This window comes from Zonotrichia leucophrys, chromosome 5 (genome assembly GCF_028769735.1).
Source record: "Zonotrichia leucophrys gambelii isolate GWCS_2022_RI chromosome 5, RI_Zleu_2.0, whole genome shotgun sequence".
Lineage (NCBI taxonomy): Eukaryota > Metazoa > Chordata > Aves > Passeriformes > Passerellidae > Zonotrichia > Zonotrichia leucophrys.
Genome location: NC_088175.1, coordinates 550,035 through 575,504, shown reverse-complemented (window position 1 = coordinate 575,504; position 25,470 = coordinate 550,035). Strand labels below are relative to the sequence as shown.

The window sequence follows — 25,470 nt, the reverse complement described above, 5'->3', positions numbered from 1 at the left end:
TTTGGTGTGAGATCCATCAGCCTATTTGGCTACAGTCCCTTTCTTACCAGTGGAGGGAAACAGGCACTTGTAGGATGTGATTTACCTTATCCTGAAGGAACAGTTTAAAGTGGGTTAGATAAAGTAAACTTTTAAAATGCCAGCTTCTCTCAGCTGGGTGTAGCTGCAGCCATGGGTGAGCTGTCCTGAAGAGGGTCCCTGCACTTTGGGGTGAGAGGGATCTCACCCACCAGGTCCTTGGGAAAGCACAGGGTGAGTTGAACAGCTCACACAAGTGCTTGTCTGTAAAAAATACTAAATGAGATGTGAAGTGTTTATTCTCTTAATAATGTTATGTTTTGATAAATCTCAAAAAGTCATCTACAGAGTTCTGCCATACTCAGCTGTTTATTTACAGAAGTGAAGCCATGTCAGGTGTCCAATATTTATGCTTCATGCTAAGTAAAGGCAAGTTACTGACTTAAGATATTGAAAATATTAAGGGACTGAAGATAACTCAAGGATAACCCAAGATATTAATTGACATTGAGAAATTTGGCTTTTCACTGACTGACATTTCTCTGTAAGAAGTGGTTTATTTTCTGCTATAAATGCAGGTGCTGTTGAAAATTAATATATAGCAAATAATGCAAAACCAGAGCCAAAATTCAGGAAAACTGAAGTTTCAGAGCAGTAATTTCAACAACTCCAGACCTATCTTGCTTCACTAAGATGCTCTTCCCAATGGAGTAGATGAGAGAAGGGCAGGATGTGTTTGACTTCTGTGCTGGGCCACCTGCTCTGGCATTTAGTGCTTCAGGAAAGCAGTGATAGCAAGGGATGGTTTAGCACTGATAAATCTGTAATCTTGCATAGAAAAAAAAGAACTAAAAAATGCAGAGGAAAAGCATTCACCAAGTTTGCCTATTGCATTGAAGGTGAGTGTGCATGACAGCTCTCACAGCTTTTACTTGTGAAGAAAATACTGATCATTTTCAACAACATGGATTCTCCTCTAGCCACTCATTCAGAAAGTGTTATCAGCTGCCTGCTGTCAGAAGAGGCAGAATTAAATTTGCCTTAAGAATCTTCACAAATATCATAGTCCTTGAGAACCTGTCATTATAATGCAGTTTTTAATTAATTAACCTGTGTCCTATACCAATTTATCATACATTACACATTCCTACATTGAGTAAAATTCCTTTTTATTGTGTTTTTTCTCTTTCTATTTTCCACTAATTGCTTATATGCCTTTTGTGATGTTTTTTATTTTTTTCTTTATTGTAGTCAGGTTTTCCACTCAGAATATTTGACATTCTGGGCTTCTGCAAAAGAATACAAATGTTTGAAAGAGAGTCCTGGTTCTGGCTGGAGAGTGAGGAGTGTTTCAGTGGGAGCACAGAACTGGGGAATATCACTACCAGTTATTTCAGTTCTGTACAGACTGGGATTCAGAAACAGCACAAACCATGGCAGTCTCACAATATTAGATGATAATTGAAGTTCTCACCACACAGCTGAAAATCCCTATGTTTTGACTGACTTTGTTGTTATCTTGCTTAACTGCAGGCTGTCCACTCACCTGGCATTATGGAGATTAAGTTTTTTGAAGGAATTTTTAATCAATATAAATGTATACTCATTTTTTAATGGATTTGTTGAAAATGCATGAGTATACTTTTAAATTTATTCTTTAATTCCAGCGTACACTGCAGAAATCACAGAAATAAAGAATGAAATTGCTTGGTTGGAGGAAAATATAAAGAAAAGCAATGAGGCAATTGCTGATTTGCAAAAGCACAACGAGAACAGCAAGAGGCACTGTGATGCGTGAGTATGGGAGAGCCTGAGCTCTGAGTTGGGGCTGGCACTAAGGAAGTCACTGAGGAAGGAAGGGAAAAATAAGTGTGGGTGTGTTCTGACAGTGGTGATGTTAAAGAAAACTTCAGTATTCTCCTGTTTATTTTAAACTGCAAATTTTAGGTATAAAAATTTCAGTATTAATCATCTGCTGAAGAAGAGTTATAGAAAAGCAGACTATATTTAATTTTGGGTTGTTTTTTTATTCAGATCCCCAGTTTTTAGAAGATCACAGGTACTATCTTTGCAGCATGCTAAATTATTCACGTACTAAGGTAACAGAAGAATAATTTTTCTACACTTGGATGCACCGGAGTTTTGTCAAATTAGACCAATATTAAGAATGCTGTTAAAAAAAAAACTTCCTAAAATTTAACATCTTTCTATTCTTTCTTCATAACATGTTTCAAGTTACTTTTTGTTCTATACATAATTTTACACAAGATGTGCCATAACTGCCTCCCCACACACATGTGTGCTTCTGTTGGCAGATTCCAGTATCAGTTTTGCTCCAGACTGCAAAATTTGCCTTCTGGGCACAGTGTTCTGGGCTGCCATTCACAGTTTTCCTTACATAAATGTTTGTATCGATAATTAATTCAAGTTTTAAATGCTGATTACTTTTGGATCTTAGTAATTAGAAGCTTTTCAAGACACAATTTAGCTACAAGGAATTTCATCTTCCTGACACATAATTTTTAAAAATCAAAACCTCAGGTGTTTTTCAAGGGTAGCTGGAAAGGCAAATCTGTATTTGACAATTCAGAGAATTTTTCCCAGCTGTTAAAATCCACCAGAGTTTCCCATTTCTCCACAATCTGACTAGTTCCTCAGAAGCTGGAGTGAGGATTTTTTTGGCAAATTCTGTTTTGTTTTCTTACAATTCTATATCGAAAGGCAAGTACTTCAATAAAAATATCTATGACATACATTTGAAATTTTTTTTTGCAATATGAATGGAGAGTGTGGGTGTTTCTGAGAATAAAGAAGGAAGTAAAGATGGCATTGGGGTCCTTTCTAGGTTTATTTTGAACTCTCAGAAAGAAAAAGCAAGAATGGAATCATTAGTGAATAAAGGTGGTATAGTGGCTGGCTCATTTGAATGAATTGCCATTCAATACTGATTTGTAGCTTTACCATTAAATGAGTTGGGAAAAGATCTGACCTTGGTAAATAAATTCTGTTTTTCCATCACATTAAGTTCTCGCCTCCAGTGTAGTATAAAACGAACACTTGCACAAGTTTATGAAACTATCCACACTGCTTCCCTTGATATCTTTTTGAGGCTGCAAATCTGTTTGCAAATGACAAACTGTTAAGTGATGCAAATGAAGGAGTAAGAAATTAAGGGTAGGACTAAGGATCTGATCTAAATTTTAATCATTGAATTCAATGGGTTTTGGCTCAAGTCCTACAAAGAATAATTAATGGCATTAGTGTAAAGAGCCTGAAAATGAGAAGTGACTCATTAATGAATACATGTATTCATAGAAGGACAATGCTTGCAGAAGAGTAGAGACTTTGTGTCTTAAATTATTGGAAATGTCATTTAACGACACACTGAAAACTGCAATAAACAAGCCCTGGCTATAAGATCAGACAATTAGAGCACTTACACAGTAGAATCACCCCAAACTTCTAAAATTTATTCTAGTTGACACTCCATCTATGCTGGACATGATTCTAATGTTGGTTTTGTAAATTCAGATACTGTTTTGGAGTCACAGTCACCCTCACAGCTGACTAATTGCCAGTGATAGAGCTCAACAGAGCTCTCAGAGAAGCAACATTTTGTCTGGGTTACAAGACATTCTGAGTATATTGAAGCAGATTTGAAGACTTTGAACAAAATACAAGCTTCTTATATTCAGCAAGTTTAGAGAAAATATGACCTATGGGATAGATGTATTGGGATAATACTGTGTTTTCTGAAAAAATCCATATTGGTCTATGTACAAAAGACCTGAAGGCAGAAAATGACCCAAATGAAACATATTTTTAGACAAGTGATGACATTTTGCTAATATTTAGTTTCTTGAAGGATTCAAACTAGAAATGTTGATCCCAGAGCAGTAAGAAACACTTCTTACTGAAATGCTGCTGATGGAACCTATTCCAATTTTATTGTTTCTCTTACAATTTTAAATTTGCATGCAAGGATGGTGGGATTTAATGAAAATAGAAGATAATTTTGAAAAAGCCACATGAACTCAAAATGTTTTTAGTTAGGAAAATAAACTGTTGTCTTGTCCCAAGACAAACTGCAGGATGATTTTATTGCTTTTAGAGTAGTGTGGTTAAAGATCTTTTCTATACCCTGGCTGATGAAAGGAAGGACAAATAAATGTGAAGGCTACCAAGGACATCCATGAGGCAGTGATGCATTTTGCAAACAAGTAAATGAGCTGCTTGAATCCTGCATGCCTGGCTGTGTTCACAAACCACTGTTCTTGTACCACATGTTTTTTCATCTCCACAGAATAGATGGGAATAAAAAAAAAGTAACTCACAGCATGGCTTGTGCTCTGATTAATAAAATCTCTATGAATTTTACATCTTATTTTTTTCCCTACAAAGTAAGTAATGGAGTTTTCTGAGTAAAAGAACATAGTAGTGTCTGGTGTGCAAGCACATTTTTATATAAGTATGTTGGTTTCTGCTTTTGAAAAAAATCTGACCCTTTTGAAATTCAGCTTTCTGTGAATTTGCAGGAGGAATGGTGAAGTAACATTTTGTAGTTCCACTTTTAATCACCAGTGGTGTCCAGCAATTTAGTTTGACTTTTAATCACCAGTGGTGTCCAGCAATTTGTGCCAGGAGTGCTGGATGGTTCATGCTTCTTATACCAATTTTTTTCCCCCCGACAAGATTCTTTCTTTTCTAAAACTTTTAAATATTCCTCTCCTAAAGATGACATCAGAGTTTCACTTGAATCAGAAAGTCTATCTGCCTGTTTTTCTGGTATTTCCATATCCAAGGCAGAGCTATCTCTAATGCCTGGATGTTGAGAAAGTCCTGCTCTTTCAATAATCCCAAGAATTCTGTGAAGCTGCTCTGCTCTCAGTACCACTACAGCCTCCTGCTGCAGGGAAATCACTTTGGTGCCCTCTGAGCAGGACTTTCTCGGCAAATGGACAAATTCTGAGTGCGTTGGAAATTCTGAGTGCATTTGGGTGTGAGATGGGTGCTGGTGATGCTGGTGAGAATGAAGTTGTGGGTGTCTCCAACAAGAAGATTCAACATATCTAAAGGATTTATTGATGGTGAATGTGTTGAGGACCAAAATGTGGATTTAGATGCATCATTACTTAGCATTAGCTCCAAAAATTTGTGAAGTTCATTCCTTAATTTCTTAAAAAGTGCTTTGTAATGTTTCTTAATTCTAAATGTATATATTTTTTTTATTTCTTCTTGAATTTGCAGGTTTAAAATATCAACAAAATAAACGTATACCTGCAAAAGACTTCATTTATATTTAACTTTCAAAAAATTAATAAATCATTTGCAAGCTAGCTAAAGTATCTAGGTGTTTTCTTTTCTGAACTTTTTTTACTAAGAAAGACCACTAATATACTTTTATTTTTTGTTTACTTTGTCCACAGCTGGAAGCCCACCTATGTAATTCTTAAAAAGCATGGAGAATATTTGAACAATGAAATGAAAGCTTTAGAGGAAGCCACAGAAACTGAGAGGTATCTATGATCACATAAGATGGGGTTTCCAGCAGTAGTACTGACTAAACTGATCAGCAAAACTAGTGCTGTCTGCAGGAAAAAATTGTTGCAAACTTTTCAGTTTATAGTCACTTAGAAGTGACTGAATAATTGAAAGAATTTTTGTTTACATTACTACGAGATCATATGCTATTTTTTAATTGCTAAAGAAATATGATAAAATATGAATTCTTGAAAATCAGTTGCTTCCCATTGTAATGCCTATTATAATTTTTCAGAGAACTGTATGATTGCCTACTGTATCAAGGAAAGCCCAATACATAAAAATAATTTATGTTTTCAAGTAACAGTTAGAAGCATTTAGATAATTTTATGCTTTTCCTTATTTTTGAATATGAATTGCATGGCATTATCAGAATATACAAATCAAGTTTTTGTATGCTGTTGTATATTCTTCAAAATAATCACAAGGCATGCAAAGTCAGTCTTAGTGAAATGAGTAAATGGCTCAGAAAAGCCTGGTCTAAAATAATTTTAAGATTAGTAGTGGGCAAGCTTCAGTCAGCATTAATTGCAAATTCAATTCTGTTCAATGAGTGGCATCTCAGTTGTTTAATCTTCATTAATGAGACTCAGCATTTAAAAGAAATTATGAATTGTGTGATGTAGCTGCCTACAGTCAATGCAATAAAGAGCAGACCCTGAAGATTCTCACAGAAATGAGAATATGCTGTGCCAAAAATGCTGTGCCAAGGAAACCCTGCAAAGTTCTACTGAACAAAGTAAAGCTGATCTCCAGTTTGGGGGGGCTGCTCACCTGCCCTGCTCTGCCTCTGAGGGGGTGGAGGCTGCCCTGGGTGCAGAAGTCATGGCAGACCCCTCCAGATACCTCAATACCAGTTAAAATTTGTAAATTTAAGTAATTTAAAACATTGGCTTTGTGTTTTTTGCAATAATTCTTTTTGCCTGTTGTCCAAGACAGCAGAAACAGCATGCTTGAGAGCCTTTAATTAACTCACTTAGTAGCTTATCTTTCTTCTTCCTGTTCAGAGCTCTAAATTTGGTGAAAAATAAGGCTAAATTGGCTTTCTATGAGTATATGATTAAGCCTTTTTGGCTTTCACTAATTTGAGCTGACAAGCCAAAGAAGCATTACTTTTAAATTGCTTCTTTAGATAACTAGTTTCAGTTCCAACATGAAAGTGTTTGATCTGTTTTCCCGAGCTTAATTGTGAGACATCATGAGTACAAATCACAAAATCAATTTCGTTCATGCATTTTTCAAAACTGTGCCCCAAATATAGTCTCTCTGCACCAAAGCATTTGATGATATGTTCAAGTCAGCAAGATGTGCATTCAGTAAATTCTAAATATTTAAATTAGGAAGAAAAAGAAGTGTTTTTAGAACTTTATGAGCTGAATGTTCTTTTTAATCTGACTTTTGGGGGCACTGAGGACATGCTGCTTTAGATGGAAGGATGTGTTTTAAAGACGGGCAGATCAGTTCATGTTTAATTAGGCAATTATAATGGAGGTTTATAAAATGTTCCACCTTTTTTTGTTGTTATTGGTTTCAAGAACATATAAGAATGCATTTATGAACTGGAAGTTAATCCTGAAAATAAGTGATATGAAAAGGAAAAAGTAATAAATTGCTATCCACATAATGTTCAGGGGTTGTGAGTGCTGCCCTTTTCCTGTTGTAATTAGATTAAAACCTTTTCTGATTAATGTCAACAGTGGTGAATTCTAGATAGTCTGTGTTATCTGCAAGAACTGCAGGATGTAAATTACTCAGAGAAAATATTAAAAATAGTGGTGATTACTCAAGACTTCTAAACTACATATGGCCACAAATATTGTCTGTGAAAAATAGATTTTGGGCAAAGAATATAAAGTTTTAGGGTTATATTCACAGGCTTAAAATGTACCTGCTAAAACAAATTCTTTTACTTATTTATATTATTTTAATCTATTTGTAATGCATTCTAAGTTTATTAGCAAATTTATTTTTGATCAGTGATTGTTGTAACATCTATTTAATTAAATAGAACTGAATATTTTTCATCTTTCATACCTGAAAAATTTTGTACAGTATACAGAAATATTAAGTAAATAAAAAAAAAACCCTTAAATTCCTGAGACCACCTATGTAGAAAAGCACGTAGATTAGTGTCATTTTCTATGTGAAGTTTGGGAAATATCAATTTCTAGGTTTGATTCACAGTGTTGACCTACAGCTTCTCTCCCCTACATTTTAACAGTCAGTTCAACAGGAACTCTTGCCTGGAGTGTAGTTTGATTTGAAAATTAGAATCTGACTGTGTTTTGCCTTGTGAATTTGTTTTCCTTCTGTAAGAGCAGAAGATTCTGGTATTGAATGTAGACATGAGTTTTTCTCTCTGCCATTGCCTGGCAGCCAGGACTCTCAAATGCAGCCTTTCAGTCATGCTGCAATGAAATGATAAATAGCAGTTGGAGATAAAATGTGTTCCTTAAAGGGAAGTGCTGTCAGCTGTGCAAGTGGTGAGAGCTGTTCCTTAATGTAGGGACAGGTTAAGAAATGGGACTTTGGCTTTCATTGCTTTTAAGCACCCCAGTTCTTCCCATAAAGGATTTTCTTGCTAATCTTTAGGTTTACTAATAACTTAATATTTTAAAATTTGCCTCTGCATTGTTCACATAAGCTTTTCCTGCATTAATTGATGTAACCTACTTCAGTAATTCATAGCTATGTGCTCGCATGATGTCAGTGAAGTTACATTTAGTGTAACATTAATTTACAGGGCAGCCCCACAAGAAGCTGAGCATTCTGGCTCTTTGCCACTTAAACATTTAAGTGTTTGCTTAACCCTAAGTACGAATAGTGCTGTTGTTTCAGTGTGACTGGTGTGTGTGTTTAAGGCTTCCCCAAGATTACTCAGCATCTCCTTGGAGGCAGCTCTCAGTCCAGTGGTGCGCCAGGCTGCTCTAAATATGGGAAGTTTGGGCAAATTCTCTCCCACTGAAACTTTGATCCAGCTCCACCAAAAGTGATAGAATTGTGCCAACATGCACCAGCACAGACTTTGGCCTGCAGTGAGTTTCATTATAATTACACAGCCAAAAACACATTTGTCATCTGCCAGGCTGCCTTTGAATATGGTATGGTCCACATTCCCCTCAGAACAGGGAGATTTGCCTGCTTTTTACATCATATTCTTTGTTACATACAGCATAGTCTTCCTTGAATATAACTGAAAAAAAAAAAAAATCAACCCAAATATTGCCATATAAATATAATCTGACTTTTCTTCCTATGACAGCGGCAAATTAACTGAGCTGATGCTAGAATTTAATTTTTTTTTTCCTTATAAACAATGGTTTCCTGTGAAAAAAAATTAAATTACATGTATTTTTATAGGAAAATATATGAGGATTCCATAACCCAGTGTAGGATGAATTTGGAGGAACAACACAAAAAATATACAGAAACTGCTCTGGCCCAGAAGTATTACCAAATAAAGGAAGAAGTTGAAGAAATTCAAAAGGGAGTTTTGAAATGCCTTGAAAAATACAAATGGAAAGAAGATGCTTGCTTGGATATTCTGGGTACTGCTATTGTCAATGCTTTTGCAATAAAGACTTTTGGCAGTGCACTGCACATTAAAGGTGTCATACAGAAAATCTCCAATTTTCCAAAGTTTCCTTTAAGCTAATAAAATATATTCTCTTTGTCACACCATTAAAAAAAAAATCTGTAGCAAATAAGAATTTAGATTATACACACTGGTATTCCTTCCTCTAACCCATAAATGTAATGGGGAGAGATTTGTCATTGAACTTCTTGGGGTGAAAAAGTTTTAAGATTTCTTTAGATTGAGCCTCTCGAAATTATAAATTTAATTTTCATCACATTTTAGTGCTGTTTTTCATGCCACTACTGTTATACTGCAATTTTTGTTATCTATACTATATTTTGTTATCTATATATAAGCCAGGATAAGGGCTAATGATCTATTAATTTATCTTGTATTTGTTTAAGAAAATTGATTTGTTAGTTAATGATCTGAAGGTAAATTTTATTTTTGCAGAGGCTGTTCCTTTTGCATCCATAAATAATTGGGCTGTACACATGTATCCTTGATTTCTAGTGTTTGCTCAGTTGTCAGGAAAGAAGTTTTATATTTACCTTCAAAACTTTCTATTAGAAAAGATAGGAATTATTTATATATTTATATATCTACATGTCTACATATTTACATATTTACATATTTTTATATTTATGTTTAGAGTGGCAGCATTAACATTTCTCTCTGAGAAAACTGGAGGTCAAAGTCAGCTATTCAGTTTGAATTTATGGGAGCATTTTGGGTAAAGAATACAAAATTTCATTTAATAACATATCCATCAAAATGCTTCATTTAGGAGAAGCTTAATAGATGTTAGAGTTGAAGATTTGCCAAGAAAATGCAGATTTATCAGGGCTTCCTGCACCTCTAGCATTTGTGTTATGGCATAGAGAGGTCAGGGATCTGGTGGCATCCCTTGCTTGAGGAAATATATTGTAAAATATATTCCATATATTGTTGTAAAATATATTCCATGACTTGGAAGCGCCTCTATGAGGACAAAAACACAGGAAACCCTGCAGCTTGCTGAAGCTGCTGCACAGGAAACCATCAAACTGGAAAAAGAAGCTGAAGAATTACAAATGAAATTTGACTGTTTAACAAAGGTAACTGTATCCTAATTTTATTTTATATAAATATGTGTTATATATGTGGTCATACATAGCACAGTTACATTTTCTGAAACACCAAAAAAGTAGTGTATTTTCAATCTCACAGACAGGAGGATGATCCCAGCCTTATAATTATATTTCTATAGCATCACATCAGGTTTTTTTTGAGAACTAAGTATGCTTTACAATAAGAATAATGGAAATTCCTTCTCTTCTTATCATTTTCACCAAAATACATGTGTGGGTATGTAACACCCAGAAGCAAAACTGGCTGATTGACCAGGAGAAATGGTGATTCCAAAGGGAGAATCTTCAAAATAATCAAAGGGATTTTATCAGTACAGAATTTGGACCCACTCTTCTCTAAAAGGTCTTCTAAGCCTGAGTAGCCCAATCTTGTAAAGGTTTAATAACTTTTTATGGGAATTGCATCTGGGTGCTTTTCCCCATCTGTCTGGAGCAGATCAAGGACTCCATTCACTGCCTAGCTCTGATAGCAGCACGTTTTGCACAGGTGCTTTTCCTGTTTATATTCTGTCATCCTGTTTGACACTCCTGGTTCAAGACTGAAGTTCCCAGTGTGGTTTGTGCTGTGTAAACAGACAGGGAGAAGGGAGAATTTGTTGAATTTGTTGAATTTGTTGAATGTAAAGAGCTCCAGGTTCTGACATTTACACCCATGCTCCAAAACATCTCTGTTTTTTCCATCTCCATTTATTCCAGTTGTTACAGTTGACCCAATAAAAAAAATTTCCTCTTTTTAACCTTGTTCCCCCCATTTCTTCAGAACCTCTTGGCTACAGAAACCACTACCATTTAGTAGTAGTTCATGAGCACTGATTCATGAAGTTTAGAAAACTTTTGCAGCATGTAACTAAAATAGTTCAAGTTTTGTCAATTTTTATGCCATTTGTTCTTTATCTTTTAAGAGCTTCAAAGAGACTAAAGAAGATCAAAATAATTCCGAAAAGATTGAAGGAAAAAATCAGAAAAGTCTTGAGAAGCCAAAACTGTTTAAAGAAAGGTACACTTCAAAATATTTTTTTCCCTTGCTTTTATCCAGGATACTGTGTCAGAATTTTCACAAAGACTGCTACAAAACACAGATTGCTGTTCAGTAAGGACTGGAAAGCTTCTCTAATCCTGGTCATGTGATTTAATTATGGAATTTTAAAAGTTTTATATTTCTGAGGGTTAAGATAGTGACAACTTTTGATTATTGGAAGCTCAATGTATCTGGACACATTTTCTATACTATTTTGTAGAAGCATTTTCTCCTCAGCTACTGCTGAGAGATCTGAGAAGTTTTGAATGCAGCTACAGTGACTGTGCAGTCAGAGATAAAAGAACATGAACTCTACTAAATATATGTATTTGGAAAAGGAGTCAGGGTTCCACATGTCATGTCAGTTGTCTTCACCTCTGAACTACTTAAGAAATTTAACTCTTAATTTAGCTCTTAAAAACAAGCATGAGTGAAAGTTTCATAGACAGGATTAATGGCTTAGTAAATTAGTCAGTGATCATTTACAGCTGGGACTCACTTTAATTTGAGCTCAATTACAGTGACTGAAAATCACCATGAGGACTATCTTGCACTTATCTGGAGTCCTTGGGAATGTTAACACATCTTCTGTTGATCTGGCATTTTTAGACCAAAATCTATTTTAAAGCAAAAATATGTCTGAAAGACTGTCTAAGTGATTTTATATTATGGTGTGCTTGAAAAAGAATCCTTTTAGGGCTTTAAATAGGCATTTAGTGGAACATATCTATTAAAAAGTGTAGTTTTAGTATGATTTTTTTCACAGGGAAAGTCTTTTAAGTCTTTAGTATCTTCTTACAGACCTATGAATCATTGGGATGAACATTTCTTTGTGGTGTAGCCTTTGCACCCATTTTACCTTTTCATGTAAGAATTTTGTAATTGGCAAGAACAGAAACATGGGGAAGCAAGAAATCCCCCTAGTTTCAAGGCAAGGTAAAAAACAAGATGGAAAGCACTCTGAATTTTCAAAGAAACCCATGTGTGTTGAGTCTGCAGAACATAAAACACCAGTTAAAAACCTGTTGTAAGAGGCAGAGATTCATGCTCTGGGTGTGGAGGGGTGAGAATCTCTCAGTGAGCTGTGTTGGCTCTGTTTTGATTTCTCCTTGCTTTTGACTCCCTGTGTCTGAATTTACAGATGCACCAGCCACACACATCTCATTTTCTGTAGCATTCATTCTTGACACAGGTTTATCTAGAGCTAATGTAACTGAAAGATTTACTTTGGGTTTCAGTTTTTTAGGTGGTAGATGTTTTGTACAGTTTGTTCAGTCTCAATCCAGCACAGCACCAGGTATAAATGTGATTGCAAGAGAAAATAGTCCTTTTCATCAGAGATACTTGGCTGATGTAACACTCAGAAGTAAAACTGGGTGATTGACCAGGAGAAATGCTGATTCCAAAGGGAGAATCTTCAAAATAATCAAAGGGATTTTATCAGTACAGAATTTGGACCCACTCTTCTACAAAAGGTCTTCTAAGCCTGAGTAGAGCCTGAGGTGCTTTCAGGGTTTTATGACAGCACAGTTCACACATCTCACATGTATATATATATATATATATGAGTTTAATATGTTAGGTCCTTATATTTAGCCAGATCTTCTCAGTGGTATTTTTTAATTAGTGTTGCTAATTTTACTCCACACTATCTTCTTAATAGAAGTGTATTCTACATTTGATCTTATTTTTGTTTGTGGAGAATTCCAAGAAGAAGATAAAGACTGACTCAGTTCTTCATTTGTTCTGAACAGCATTGTTCAGTCAACTACAAACCAGATGTTGGAGCTAGAAGCACAGAGGGACTAAGCAGGAATGCCAGAGAGAAAATAAAATAGAACTCATTATTCTAAAAAATAGCAAATGTTCCTGTGCCAAACAGCCACTTTACTCTTCATTGTTCTGCTAACCTTTGTCTTTCTGCACTGTAAAGGGCTATTTACCCTACACAGATAATTACCCCACAAGTGAAAACACTTGCTGCAGTTTTCTCTTTTGTGTATGTGTAGTGTGAGTATTTCAGACAATCTCAGAGAGAGAAAAAGTGGTTTTAAATGTGAAAATGTGATTTCAGAACTGTAATAATGAGGCACTTTGATTAAAGTGTAAAACTCCACAATATTTATTCTTTTCTTTGATACTGACAAAATTTAAGCCAACTATGTTCTTATGATTGGCTTATTACTCCTTTATGGCCTCTTTTTCAGAGATATTCTCTCTCTCTCTTATATTATTTAAAGAAAACCTCATTTTTGTCAACTACTGGTGCTGAAAGTGGTAGAACTTCCTTTACAATATCCAATGCCCTTGAGAACTCCACTTATTTGAAGCAGCTATATTTTATGATTTCTTTTCTTTTGCAATGAGTAATTTTTCTTTTTAATTTAAATTTGTTTAGGGTGTTTGAAGAGCGTGAATGCCCATCTTTGCCAAAGGGGAAACACCGGCTGTTTAAAACATTGCATGTCCCTCAGAAATTTGTCCAGTCTCTACAGAGTTTTAGATTCTCAAAGCAAAGACCAGAAACAGGTGTAGTGTGTTTAATGACTTCAGTGAGCATTTTGGGTTATTTTTGTGCAAAAGAATAGGTAAATGATGATAACAAATCTAGTGAGCTGCTCAACTACTTATATTTGAAGCCAGGCTTTCAGTGAAAGTTGGGTGCTTACCTTTTTTTATGTTCTGTGAATCTTGTGTGTCTGATTTTTCCCTTATCTGTGCAATGAGTAAAGTAACATGACAGATACACCCAATGTGTGGTGTCAGAAACATCTGAAAAGAATTTAATCTCAAATCTAAAATACCTTTAACACTGTTTGCATTAGTACAGTAAATATTAAACAGCTGTTATTTGTTTCATACTTTCATACTTTGTGATAAAGTTTCTTTTTGCTCTCTATTAAAAGGAAAATTTATAAGGTTTGTTCCCAAGTTTGACAATGCCATACTTTGGATACTTAATCTTACTGACAATATTGTGTAATATTTGTAAATTTAGGGAAAGAAGAAAAAGAGAAATCAGTGGAACTTTCAGTGGCCACCAGCAGTTCCTCTAACCTTGCAAAAAATTTATCACAGGTGTGTTGCTCTCCCACTGGTAAAAATATGAAGTTATATAATCTGTTTTATGTGATTGTTTAAATTTAAAACACTTCAAATATACCTCATGGGATTATATCTTACATTAAACCTGTTAGCACTACGAATTGCTAATCATGGTAATCTGCAATTGCTTGGTAATCACAGCAAAAATCTTTCTTTTCATTCTGAAAATATCTGTGTTTTTAAAAAGTGCATTCTAATGCCAAATCGAGCTGCACCATCTTACCAACTCATTTTGTATAAGTTTTTAGCATTGAAAATCACCTCTGTAGATTCTGTATGTGGCAAATATTTGGAACTCTAAAGGAGGATCAAACCCTTCTGTTATTGATGAATCATGAGCCATCTACCCCGTAATGAAGGGTTTCATAAAGGACTGAGTGTACAGGACAGCCCACAGCTAACAACCCCATTCTGAGGTTTGACCAGAAACAGAAATCTGGGCTGAGAGGAATAAAACCATGAACAACACTCCTTGGTGCAGTGCAGGAGCCCACAACTCCATTTTCTGTCTCTCACACATAAGAATATAGTTCTATGACCTTTTTGAAAAGGTGGAGTGAATTGCAGGTTTATTATTCAAGTACAATAAAATAATCCAGAAGAAAGCTGGAGGTACAACTTGCAAAGTTGTGAAAACCACCAACAGTCTCATGGAGTGCAAAGCCATTCATAGGAGCAGTAGATTGTTAAAATATTAAATGCAGAAATCAGAGGAAGTAAGTCCATAAGCGGCAGAAGAGTTTGTAACCATGTTTGCTGTGCAGGAGCTTGGGGAAGTTTTTATCTCTAAACCATCTTTCTAAGGGACATCTCACTGGATGTATTTAAAATCAAGATTTAATGAACAACAAAAAATCAGTTAAAAAAAGTGAGCATAACCAGTTGTGATTTTCTTAAGAATTTCAAGGGAACTGAAGAATGAGGTGAGCAATCACTAAATGGTTTAGAATGAAGTCTGTGTGGAAAATAAAGCCTTCATATCACAAAACAAGATGAAGGACAGTGACAGGACAGAGTGGGGCAAGACCAGAAGAAATTTCAAGGAATTCTGATTTGTGGCTGGCTTAGGGAGTTGGAGATGATGAGGATGATGGCAGGGCTGTTGCCAGGGTAATCTAGAGATGAGGCTGGGAGTCTGGGACCTAGAATTGCACTTAGACAATTGTGGGAAGCAGTAAGTCAAGGTTAAGAGAACTTTAAGAAAGGGTGATGGCAACAAGGAAAAGAAGATGTAATTTGAGGAAAAATAAAAAGATTGGAAGAAAGAAGGTTGCTATGCTTCAGCAAAGGTGTGCTGTACACTACAGGAGTTCAATGGCAGGCAGATTCTGCAGAACCAGCTCTTTTGTCCCCTACTCTGAATAGAAATCAGTTGATACATTTTGTTAATTAAAAAGAAAGAAGAACTGTAAATTAATGTGTTATTTGATGCTGAGGCATAGATTTGTGCCTTAAGGCACAAATACATGCTACAGAGAAGAGTGATGGCTTCTGCTCTGATGAAATTCTGTGAGGTTGGGAGTATTTCCATATTTTCTGCAGTTTTTCAATCCCCACATGAGACCTGTGCTGACTGAGACTGATGTGGATGCTCAGTTGGCCTCCAAAGGCAGAGCCAGGCCTGGCCCCAGCCCTTTCTGCTCAAAAGAAGGGATTTCCACTGTCTAAGGAGAAATCAGAGTGATTTCTGAGAAATCAGAGTGATTTCTGGCCCCAGCCCTTTCTGTGTTCTCAAGAACAAGCAACCAGGCTGGGCAGCAGCAGCCAACCTGCAGGAAGTTTGTAAATGGCACAGCACTATTGGTGTTACAGTAAAAAGTTAATTTATCACATCAGTGCTGTGACTAAGTATTAAAAATTTACAGAACACAGGGCATCATGTTGTCAAACTGCAGGTAAAATAAAGAAAAAGTTTTTACATTGTCTGATCCTTAATTTCTGGTTAAAAGAAGGGATTTCCACAGCTTAAGGAGAAATCAGAGTGATATTGCTGAAATGCAAATTTCACTTGCTGCCTCATGTGAGTTTTTTCTGTTTTTTAGACAATGGTTATTGAGACTGCAGAGACTAATTGCCCAGAAATTGCCCAAGTTCCATCAACAGTAAGCATAAAAAACGAAGGGAAATTCAGGTAAATTTTCTTTAAAAAAATAGCTTTCATTCCTGAGGCTGGGGTTTATGGAAATAATTCACATTTAGGCAAATATTAAACTTTGTCTTTTAGACTGTCAGATCTTCCAAAGCAGTTGACTTCCTATCAACAGTTTGAGAGTGGAAATGCAAGAATGGGTAAAGTATTACTGTAATTTTTTTTATAAGGTTGGATCATATAGTTATAAACTAGGAAATTCTAGGCACCAAATTTTAACTCTGGCATTGAGAGTGCCACCATTTGCATTTCTTTTCCACCTTGATTGTTTAGCTCAAAATTTGAGTGTAGCAGACAGGCAGAGTCCTAATTTAAATAGAGACTTAACTGCTCAGTAATTTGGGATTTAGTCTGCACTGACCATTGTGAGGGAAAGGATTTGTCCAATATCTCTTGTAAATTCACAACTGAATCTCAAATTACTTGGGTAAAATGAAATCCAGTCTTAACGTCTAGCTAGAAGGCATGAAAAAATGCAAAGAAGTGAAATATAGTAAACTCAGTAATTTAGGTATCTTGAAGAATCAGATCAAGATTATTAAAGATGAAAATTAACTGGAGAAAAACATGCAGAATGCTTGCAGAAAAAAGCCAGGGTAGTTACAAATACACCTGTAGTTTTCAAAATCACAAGGAACTGAACTTCAGTTTAAATATTTCTTTTTCTAATTGAACTTCTAATTCAGATGCATGTAAAAGATTATAGCCCAGATTTTTTTACAAAGAGAATATAGGACCTTAACCCACAGTGCCTGAGACATAGCACAGTCTGAAATTTAGAGCAGAAACTCTGACAGCAGCAAGTCTGATAATGTTTCTTCTCATTTCTCCTCCTGACTCTTGCCCAGTTCTTTAAACTACACTTCATCACTGTCACAGGGATGTGCTTTTTATATTGTTCCCACCTGTTTCTATTGACTATTACCCTCTCAGAGGGTAATAGCTGGAGTAGATAAACACAGCACTCTCAGGAACAATGGGCAGGTTTGAAGAACACACCAAACCACAAGCAGCAGCCTGAGTAATGCTTTGACAGCAACGAGTGGCAGAACAAGAGGTAATTGTTATGGACAGAGCCACAAAATGGGTTGTTGAGAAAACCACAGTCAGAACACTTCCTTCCCAACAGCAATGCCAAGCTAGTGAACTTTTCTCAAGGATTCTTTACCACAATGTCATTTTTATGTGTCTGGTTAAAATGCTGTTATAATACAGGCAGTGCTGTCTTTTTTGTGCAGCAAGCCAGGAGGCCAAACATGTTGATGAAGAAGCAGATGAGCACATGGACTGTTTGTATGTACCTCAAGTAAGAAAAACCTTTCTTGTGTCATGAGTAAGAAGTTTATTTAGAATAGTCTAAGTATTTTGACACACTTGATTCAGTTGGCACGAAACTGGTAAAGTGTCAATTGGTGCATAACATTTTCACTAATGTGAGCTGGTGAAATGTTTTGAAAAAAGTCTGCATTTAAAATTCATTTCTTGCACAGAACTATAAATAAAGAGCCTCAGTGCTGGCTCCACTGAGAACATATTTACAGTTAAAAGGACTAATGATAATTTGGGAAATGTTGTATGTTATAAACATCATTATTTATTTCTTTTTAAAGGATGTGCACACAGGTTTTAAGCCAAATGAAGATAATCCTGCCACAGAAGAAGAAAGTGCAGAACCTTTCTTAAGAGCACCTAAAACACCTGACTTAAAGGGGAAAAACCCACACTTCTCAAAAACACCTCTATTTGACTCGTACGATTTCAACTTTTATTTTAATTGTGTGCAAAAATTTGTACTCAAAGTTATTGTATAAGCATTTCTGCTCCTTTTTGAAAAATAGTAATGAAATAATGTTCTAGAAAGCTCTTCTGAAAATATTTAGAATTTTTTCCTGAGTTATGCTTGATATTTATTAAGTTTTCTTCCTACAGTATCATTTCCAGTTGAAGCTGTTTTGAAAGATCAGTACTTTGCTTAGAAATATATTATACACATTGTCTTTTCCTGCAGTAATATTTGTCACTCTGATTTCAGTCTTTAACAGGCTTTTTGGTTGTTTTGTTAAGAGGGCAGGGAGTTGGTAAGAACACCACCTCCCTTTACTTTAAAGAATTGTGTTATCTGTTCTGTGATGCCAAAAGCAATTATTGATGAAAGCTTTGGGGATGTAAAATAGTGAAAAAAGAGGAAAAGAAAATAATAGAAGGGAAAAAGCCATCTACACCACTTAAAAAGCTATTAATATAGTTTCTACATTTCTGTATTTACAGCATTCAAAATTTAGGTTGTGAAGAAGGAACATCAAAATCTCCTGCTTTCTTTTCTCACATGAACTTCACCCAGAAGTCACCTGGCTTTAATTTATTTTATTCTTCTCTGTTTGGAGCACCAAATTCATCTGATGAGGTAAAAAAATGATCAATTGTGAACATTACATTTGCACAAAGCAAATATTGTGAACAAAACAGCGTTGACACTGAATGAGATTTTTCAGACTGGTTATCTTTGCAGCAAACATTTTTTTAATGTCTAGGTTCTGAATCTCTCTCATATAGATCATGTACAAACATACAGTGACTCAATTCACCAAAAGGCTTTTGGTTCAGTGTTACAGTGCAAAATTCAAGTCCTCTAGCAGAATTCACAGCACACATGCTTCTCCTGTGTGGTTTTGTCTTGATGAAGTGAAGAACAGTGAGAAGGGAAGAAAGTAGAGTCTATTAGGGTTACTGAACAGCAAATATGGATTAGCCATACTCAAATGGAGGAGCTAGGCAGGCAACTAAAAGGAGCAGGGAATGGAATCCAGGTCTTCCATTTTCTTTGCAGTGTGGTAGAGTAATTTTTCCTCTCCTGGGCTATTAGGTAGATGACTGGGGATCCAGGATAGATGCATAGGACAGGGCTTAGCACGACCTGTGTGTAGGAGAGAACACACTGGTGTGTGGTTTGTGCATTGTTTAGGAATGAGGTGTGTTTAAAATCACCCAGTGCTGTCAGAGCCCACAATATGTTGTGCCTGCTCAGCATGAGAAACCAAGAATTTACCAGGCTGTAGCAGATCTGGGGTTCTTTAAAGTTAGATGGGAGTTTTGAAGAATTTCAGCATCTATTTTAAATCTAAGAACTCATTTTAAGAGTGAAGAGTGGTTATCCTGCTACTCTTGCTGGCAATATGAGGCTCTATTCAGTAGGAAGTATTTGTGTTGTTGCTTGCAGGTTTTATAAAATGTCACAATTTGAATAGTTTTGAATAGTTTTGGTTTAAAAATCAGCATTAAGTCAGGTCAGCTTTTGGACTGTTATCAGTCTGGTTTTGTCCTAGAAGAATGGAGGAAGAGTGTTTGCAGCTGCATGTAAATATCATTAATCCCATTTGATCAAAGAACTCACCTTGCAACTTTAGGGACTGATAAATACCTTTAAATCCAGATTTTGTAAAACTGCTAACATTCACTGAGACAGTGTTTTTTTTCACAAAAAAGCAAGTACATATCAGCATTAAAGTTTACTTTTGCCTTTCTCATTTGTTGAATAAAAAATCTATTTACATTTCAGACAGAGGAAAATTATCCTGTGGGAAACCTGAACTCTCTGTCCTCACATGAAGATATTGGTAAGTCTGAAACTCAGATGTACTTGTGTATATCAGCTCTTTTCTGCTTGTGCTCCCATGACTGACAGGCTCATGATCCAGCTTAACAGAGCTCCTTTGGTTGTCTGGAAGGATGCTCAGCTGTGATAATGTAGCTCAGTGGTTTATTGTGCTCATTTGTGTTTTAACTAAACCTTTTTGTTTAGTTAAAGCCCAACCCTTGTGTGTTGGGCTCTGAACATCTGATGGATCATGGAAAAGAAGAGGTATGAGAAAGAAAGAAATAAGGATAGTGTTAGGTGTGTTTGAAGCAAAATGAGAGGATTTGCAAGGGAGAGGACAAAGTCCAAGTATTTCAATGAGTCATCACATTTTTCTCTAAATAAACACTTTTGCAGATTCTGTTTACAAACACCTCTGTTGCAAAATGTATCACGCAGAAGAGTTCTGTTGTTGTAAACCCTTCAAGTGCTCCACACTTTATCCCATGTCAATTCTAATAACAACTCCCTGGAAATATCATCTCTGGTGGAGCAATACACTCAAATCTGTAGGGTGATTCTCAGTGGGATATTTGGCACAAAATGTTAATAAAGAAGCATGTGCTGAATGCAGTATTCACTCAGATTTAATCTAATAACAAATATTATCTGTATTCCATATAGGAAGTGTCTTTGGGAAACCAGAAAATGAGGTTGCATTTGCCTTTCCCTCCCCCTCGGAATCAACTTCTCATGCATTTGGAGATGGAAAAGATGATGTTAGTTTTTCATTTGCATTTGGACAGGATCAGAGATCACCACAGTCTCCTTCTATGAAAGGTTTTCATTCTTCCACACAAAATACAAAGCCATTTACATTCTTTTGAATACCTTTGACTTCCTTTAAATTATTTTCCAACTTAGCCTTGAAAAATGTTTCCAGTTTCTTGAGTTAAAATACAGAGCATTTCTTCTCCTTCCATTTCTTGTAAGAATACATAATTGCAATTGCTGCAAAGTGAGTTCATCAACCACACATTCTGAGATTTTCTTACTTATCTTTGAAATGTGTTTGTTCATAAACTGTTATTATATGCTCTTGCTAAATTGGCACTCACAAACACAAATATCATTTTAGGGTAGTGTGTTAAGTCAATATCTGTGAGAACATTGAGCTTCTGATATAAACTTGTGTTTTCTTGTATGATTACTTGTGTTATTAAGAATGACTGTTGTAGCAGTTAAAGCTGAATTTGAATTAAAGACAATGTTCTTGAGTATTCTGTGTATAACAGCTGATTCATAAAATATTTGAAATAAACATTTTTATTAATGTTATGTTAAAGTTTTGTAGGTATTTCTTAATATCTGAAGTGGAACAATGATGCAATTGTAATATTTAACATTTCATTCCCTTTCCTCTCTCCTTTTCCTTTTCCTTTTCCTTTTCCTTTTCCTTTTCCTTTTCCTTTTCCTTTTCCTTTTCCTTTTCCTTTTCCTTTTCCTTTTCCTTTTCCTTTTCCTTTTCCTTTTCCCTCTTACAAAATTTCAAGGGGAGCAGAGTCCCTTCCCCTCTGCTGCCCTGCAAACCCCTTAATGACCAAAAGCTTATCTATGCCACTGTTTCTTTTCTGCCAATTTTCTAAATGCCTCAGGACTAATTTTAGGCCTAGAGATTTGTGAAAATTCGATATTTTTTTTAAACTGGAAGTGAATCAAGAAGTTTTAGTGAAATCTTGCTGAGGTCCAGCTACTAAGAAGTGAGACAGTTTTTCTAATCTCCTGCATACCTGTCAATCTGAAAAACCTAAGACAGGCAAATTTGAGTCTCTGCCTTTTATTTTACACTGCTGATAAATATTCTGAAGTCATTTAGAAACCTAAAAGTTTAATTTTATTTGCTCAGTTATTCCATGACCAAAGACTTTTCCTGATGAATTCTGTTATCCATGCCTAAGATGTTACAGGGTAGAAGTCAAGGCTGCAGTTGAAGTGGGAGAAACCACAGTCCTAGGTCTGACACAAATTGGATAGGCTGATTAATAGCAAAGCAGAGAAAGCTGCTTCAGAAGAGGCAACCTCTCAGCATTTGGGATACTTTTCTGAGGCCTAAGACCATGAGCTGCTTATACACACTGGGATTTTTTCATTGGTGCCTGCCAAATTCCACCTAGAAATGGTCCCTGGTTATGCCTATAAATCAATAGCAGTTGTGTTGATGGGTTGCTGACACTGGCACACCTCTCAAATTTTGGTTTGCCCTTTACACACTCGGCCATTACATTTTACACCCATTTCTAGCCTGAAAGCTGAGTGGAGAGAGATCCCCTTGTCAGTGCAGCAGGGCCTGCTGGAGAGCAAACCCCAGGCACTGCAGGTATCCCACACGGGAGCAGCTGAGCTGCAGCCCAGGAAGCTGCAGAAGCAGCAGCAGCTGGGAGCTGTAATCCCTTCAGAGCTGTGCAGCTGTCAGCAAAGTGACAATATGGTGACACTGTGCCTGGTGCTGGGAGTCCTTGCAGGTGAGGGTGCCTTTTTGTTCCCTCCTTGGATAGCATGGAGTAAAACAGAGTTCGGGCTCACAGCCAAGCCCAAAGGTACTAACAACAAAAACCCCTCTTGAATAAGCAGGGCAGGATTTGGACTTTGAATCTCATAAGAGTATCCTAATCAGAAGGTAAATGTTTATTTAGAGCCCTGGTATCTTTGCTGTTCCACTGTGGAGAGCCTGGTTCAGACATGGCTTAAAGAAAGAGGCCATGAAGGTACTTAGCTGAGGGAAAGATAGAAGCCTGCTGTAAAGCAGCCTTTCCCGGGCTTGATTCTGTAAATAATTAGGTTCTCAGCCACCTTTTATATAAACAACAAGATTCTCAGACCGTTTTCTCAAAAACAGGCAGATATCCTGTCCTTGGCTGCTCTGGGAACAGATGGCCGTTCTGGGAACAGATATAAAGGTTTTGAGAACTTTTCATATCATGGTGAGAACACTGATCTTGGTTTCAATAAACAAACTTCAGGTATTGTAAACAAAAGGAGGAGCTGAAGTTTTCTCTACAGCCTATTGGGAGCTCAGATTTTGCAATATGCATGAAGTGAATTAACACTGTTATAAAAGGTGCCTGGTTGATCAATAAATCGGAGTCAGATGCTGATCAAGGAAGATGGGTCGCTCCCTTCACTTCAACATTCCACTTAGGTTTCAATGATGTTTTTGACAAAAAACCACTTCACTTAAAATACTGCTTGTAAAAGCTAATGTGCCACACTCCATTAGGTTAATAAATATTATATTAAATATTTTGTGTCACCAACCTTGTAGGAAATACAATGATACCTGAATAAATAAATTTTTGAATTTCTCAAGTAAAAAACTTTAAAGAAGTTTACTAATGAAATTTACACTCTGCTGCATTGGTGAGGAAGACATGGATGGCTTTGTTTTCTCTCTCCCACAGAAACAACAGCTATATGGAAATGTTATTTTTCTGATCAGAAATAACATAGAGAGCATTTCTACACATCTGCCTTGTTCTGTAAAGTGGTCTTACTGTAAAAAATTATTTTAATTTCTAAAGTAGCATAACATCTGGAGCACCATCTACTATTTTACTGATATGTAAATGTAAAGCATGTTTATAAACAGGGATATTTGGCTGATAAATAAGCAACTGCTGTGTAAGTTTGACACTAAGAAAATTAACTTAGAAACTATGAGGTAAAGACTATTGTAATGACTTCCAGGGGTTGTGGAATGTAAGATTTATTTGCATGTACTGCTGTTTTATGCCTTCAGACACCACTTTTAATAGGAAATAAGGCATTCAGCGAGCTGTTTTCACTCAAAAATCAAGTTTCATGTTCAGAGCAATTTATGAATTTTCTGTAACTTCAGTCCAAGAATATCAATCTAAAGTGCATATACCCAGCATAACGCTCTGTAGGACAAATTTTGTTGTTCGTTTATGTATAATACTTAAGGTGAAAAAAACCACAAGAGTTATTTATATTTAATATCAGAAAAACTGGATGAATAGGGCAACTGAGAGTGTTAAAATTGTCTCTTAACCACACTGAATTGTCAATGGCAATGTGTGAATGAGGAAAACAAAAAGTTTATGTCATGATAATGTAGGGTCATCTAATTGCTCACTGATTAGCAAAAGCAACCAGAATTCTGAGTTGGAAAAACTGTAGTGGTACAAATGGTACAAACCTGGAATTACAACCCAGAGAGTAGATCAGAGAATGTTGTATAGAATAGTGGCTTTATTTCTAACTACCTCTTAAACTACAGCACTGAACCCCATAGAAATCCTCTCCATCATTTCATCCCCAGTCTGGGCTCTATGCAAAGAAAAAAATAGTTTGGAATTTTTCATTTCAAGACCATGAACATAATTAAAACTTTGTCTTGGCAGTAACAGGACATCTCTGCATGTTTGTGGGTAAATGCAGGCTTTGGGGGCAGGGGCAGGTGAATCACTGCATCCTAAGAAAACAATCTTACACTACAGCATTAATTCGTTTAAGTATTTCAAGGAAATAAGCTTTAAGTGCTACATATTGTAACAGATTGGAATGTGTAGACTTACAGTATTAGATGGTCATAATCCCCCCAGTGCAAGGCTGATTGCAGGGGTAGCAAGAGTTGGCTAATCCTTTTGGGCCAATGGCATAAAACAAGGATTAGTTTTTCATTTACTGCAACTGAGTGGGTCATTAGGATCCAAAGACACTAATGAGCCTGAACAGGCAATTGGATTCTGGTTTCAAAGTTATGGGCTAGTTTGAAAGGAGATTGATTGTGTCTTTTCATGATTTAAAACATGATGTTTCGGTGACCTTTTGCCTGAGAAAAATGAATGAAGGATGTAACGGTGGAACACAAACCTGGAATGCTGACTTTTTTCCTCCTGAGACTTGAGTTGTTGCCAGATTCATTGCCTTAGAGGCTGAATGGCTCATTTAGAAATATCTCTGTTGCCTTGCTTTTATGTTCTGCTCTTGATGTCTCCAGAGTTGACACAAGTCACATGCAATCAAGTCTGTATTCCTGGTGGACAGGCACTGTCCTAATGTTCTCTGACTCACACCCAGGTTGTTTGCAGCTCAGCAGTTCTGCTTCCAGACACTTCACTTTGTGTTCTGATGCTAACATCTTGCTGAGAAATTGCCTCTTGGCACGTTGTTTCTTGGATCCCGTACCTTGCTTGATTTGATGTGAAGATGATGCTCTTTTTAGCACTTGCAACACGTTACCTTTGGAAAGGTAAATCTTTGCCCCCACCTTGCTACATCCCAGAATTTTTTCTTTTCAGGAATCACTTGAATTCAGTAGTAATAGGTAGCTTCTAT

At 36.2% G+C, this 25,470-nt stretch overlaps 1 protein-coding gene across 1 annotated transcript in view; it reads left to right on the top strand.

Annotated features, from left to right (window-relative positions):
- The window catches only part of C5H14orf39 (chromosome 5 C14orf39 homolog), a 32,045-nt gene extending 10,860 nt beyond the window's left edge, over positions 1-21,185 (top strand). The window contains exons 2-16 of the mRNA XM_064713595.1: positions 1,686-1,812; positions 5,445-5,534; positions 8,920-9,107; positions 9,590-9,632; positions 10,113-10,233; positions 11,169-11,263; positions 13,683-13,813; positions 14,283-14,362; positions 16,432-16,520; positions 16,614-16,678; positions 17,777-17,844; positions 18,149-18,288; positions 18,807-18,942; positions 20,095-20,152; positions 20,797-21,185. Of these exons, the coding sequence (XP_064569665.1) occupies positions 1,686-1,812; positions 5,445-5,534; positions 8,920-9,107; positions 9,590-9,632; positions 10,113-10,233; positions 11,169-11,263; positions 13,683-13,813; positions 14,283-14,362; positions 16,432-16,520; positions 16,614-16,678; positions 17,777-17,844; positions 18,149-18,288; positions 18,807-18,942; positions 20,095-20,152; positions 20,797-20,999 (1,634 nt within the window). The 3' untranslated portion in view covers positions 21,000-21,185. The remainder of the gene's footprint in view (positions 1-1,685; positions 1,813-5,444; positions 5,535-8,919; positions 9,108-9,589; positions 9,633-10,112; positions 10,234-11,168; positions 11,264-13,682; positions 13,814-14,282; positions 14,363-16,431; positions 16,521-16,613; positions 16,679-17,776; positions 17,845-18,148; positions 18,289-18,806; positions 18,943-20,094; positions 20,153-20,796) is intronic.
- Positions 21,186-25,470: the final 4,285 nt, after the last annotated feature.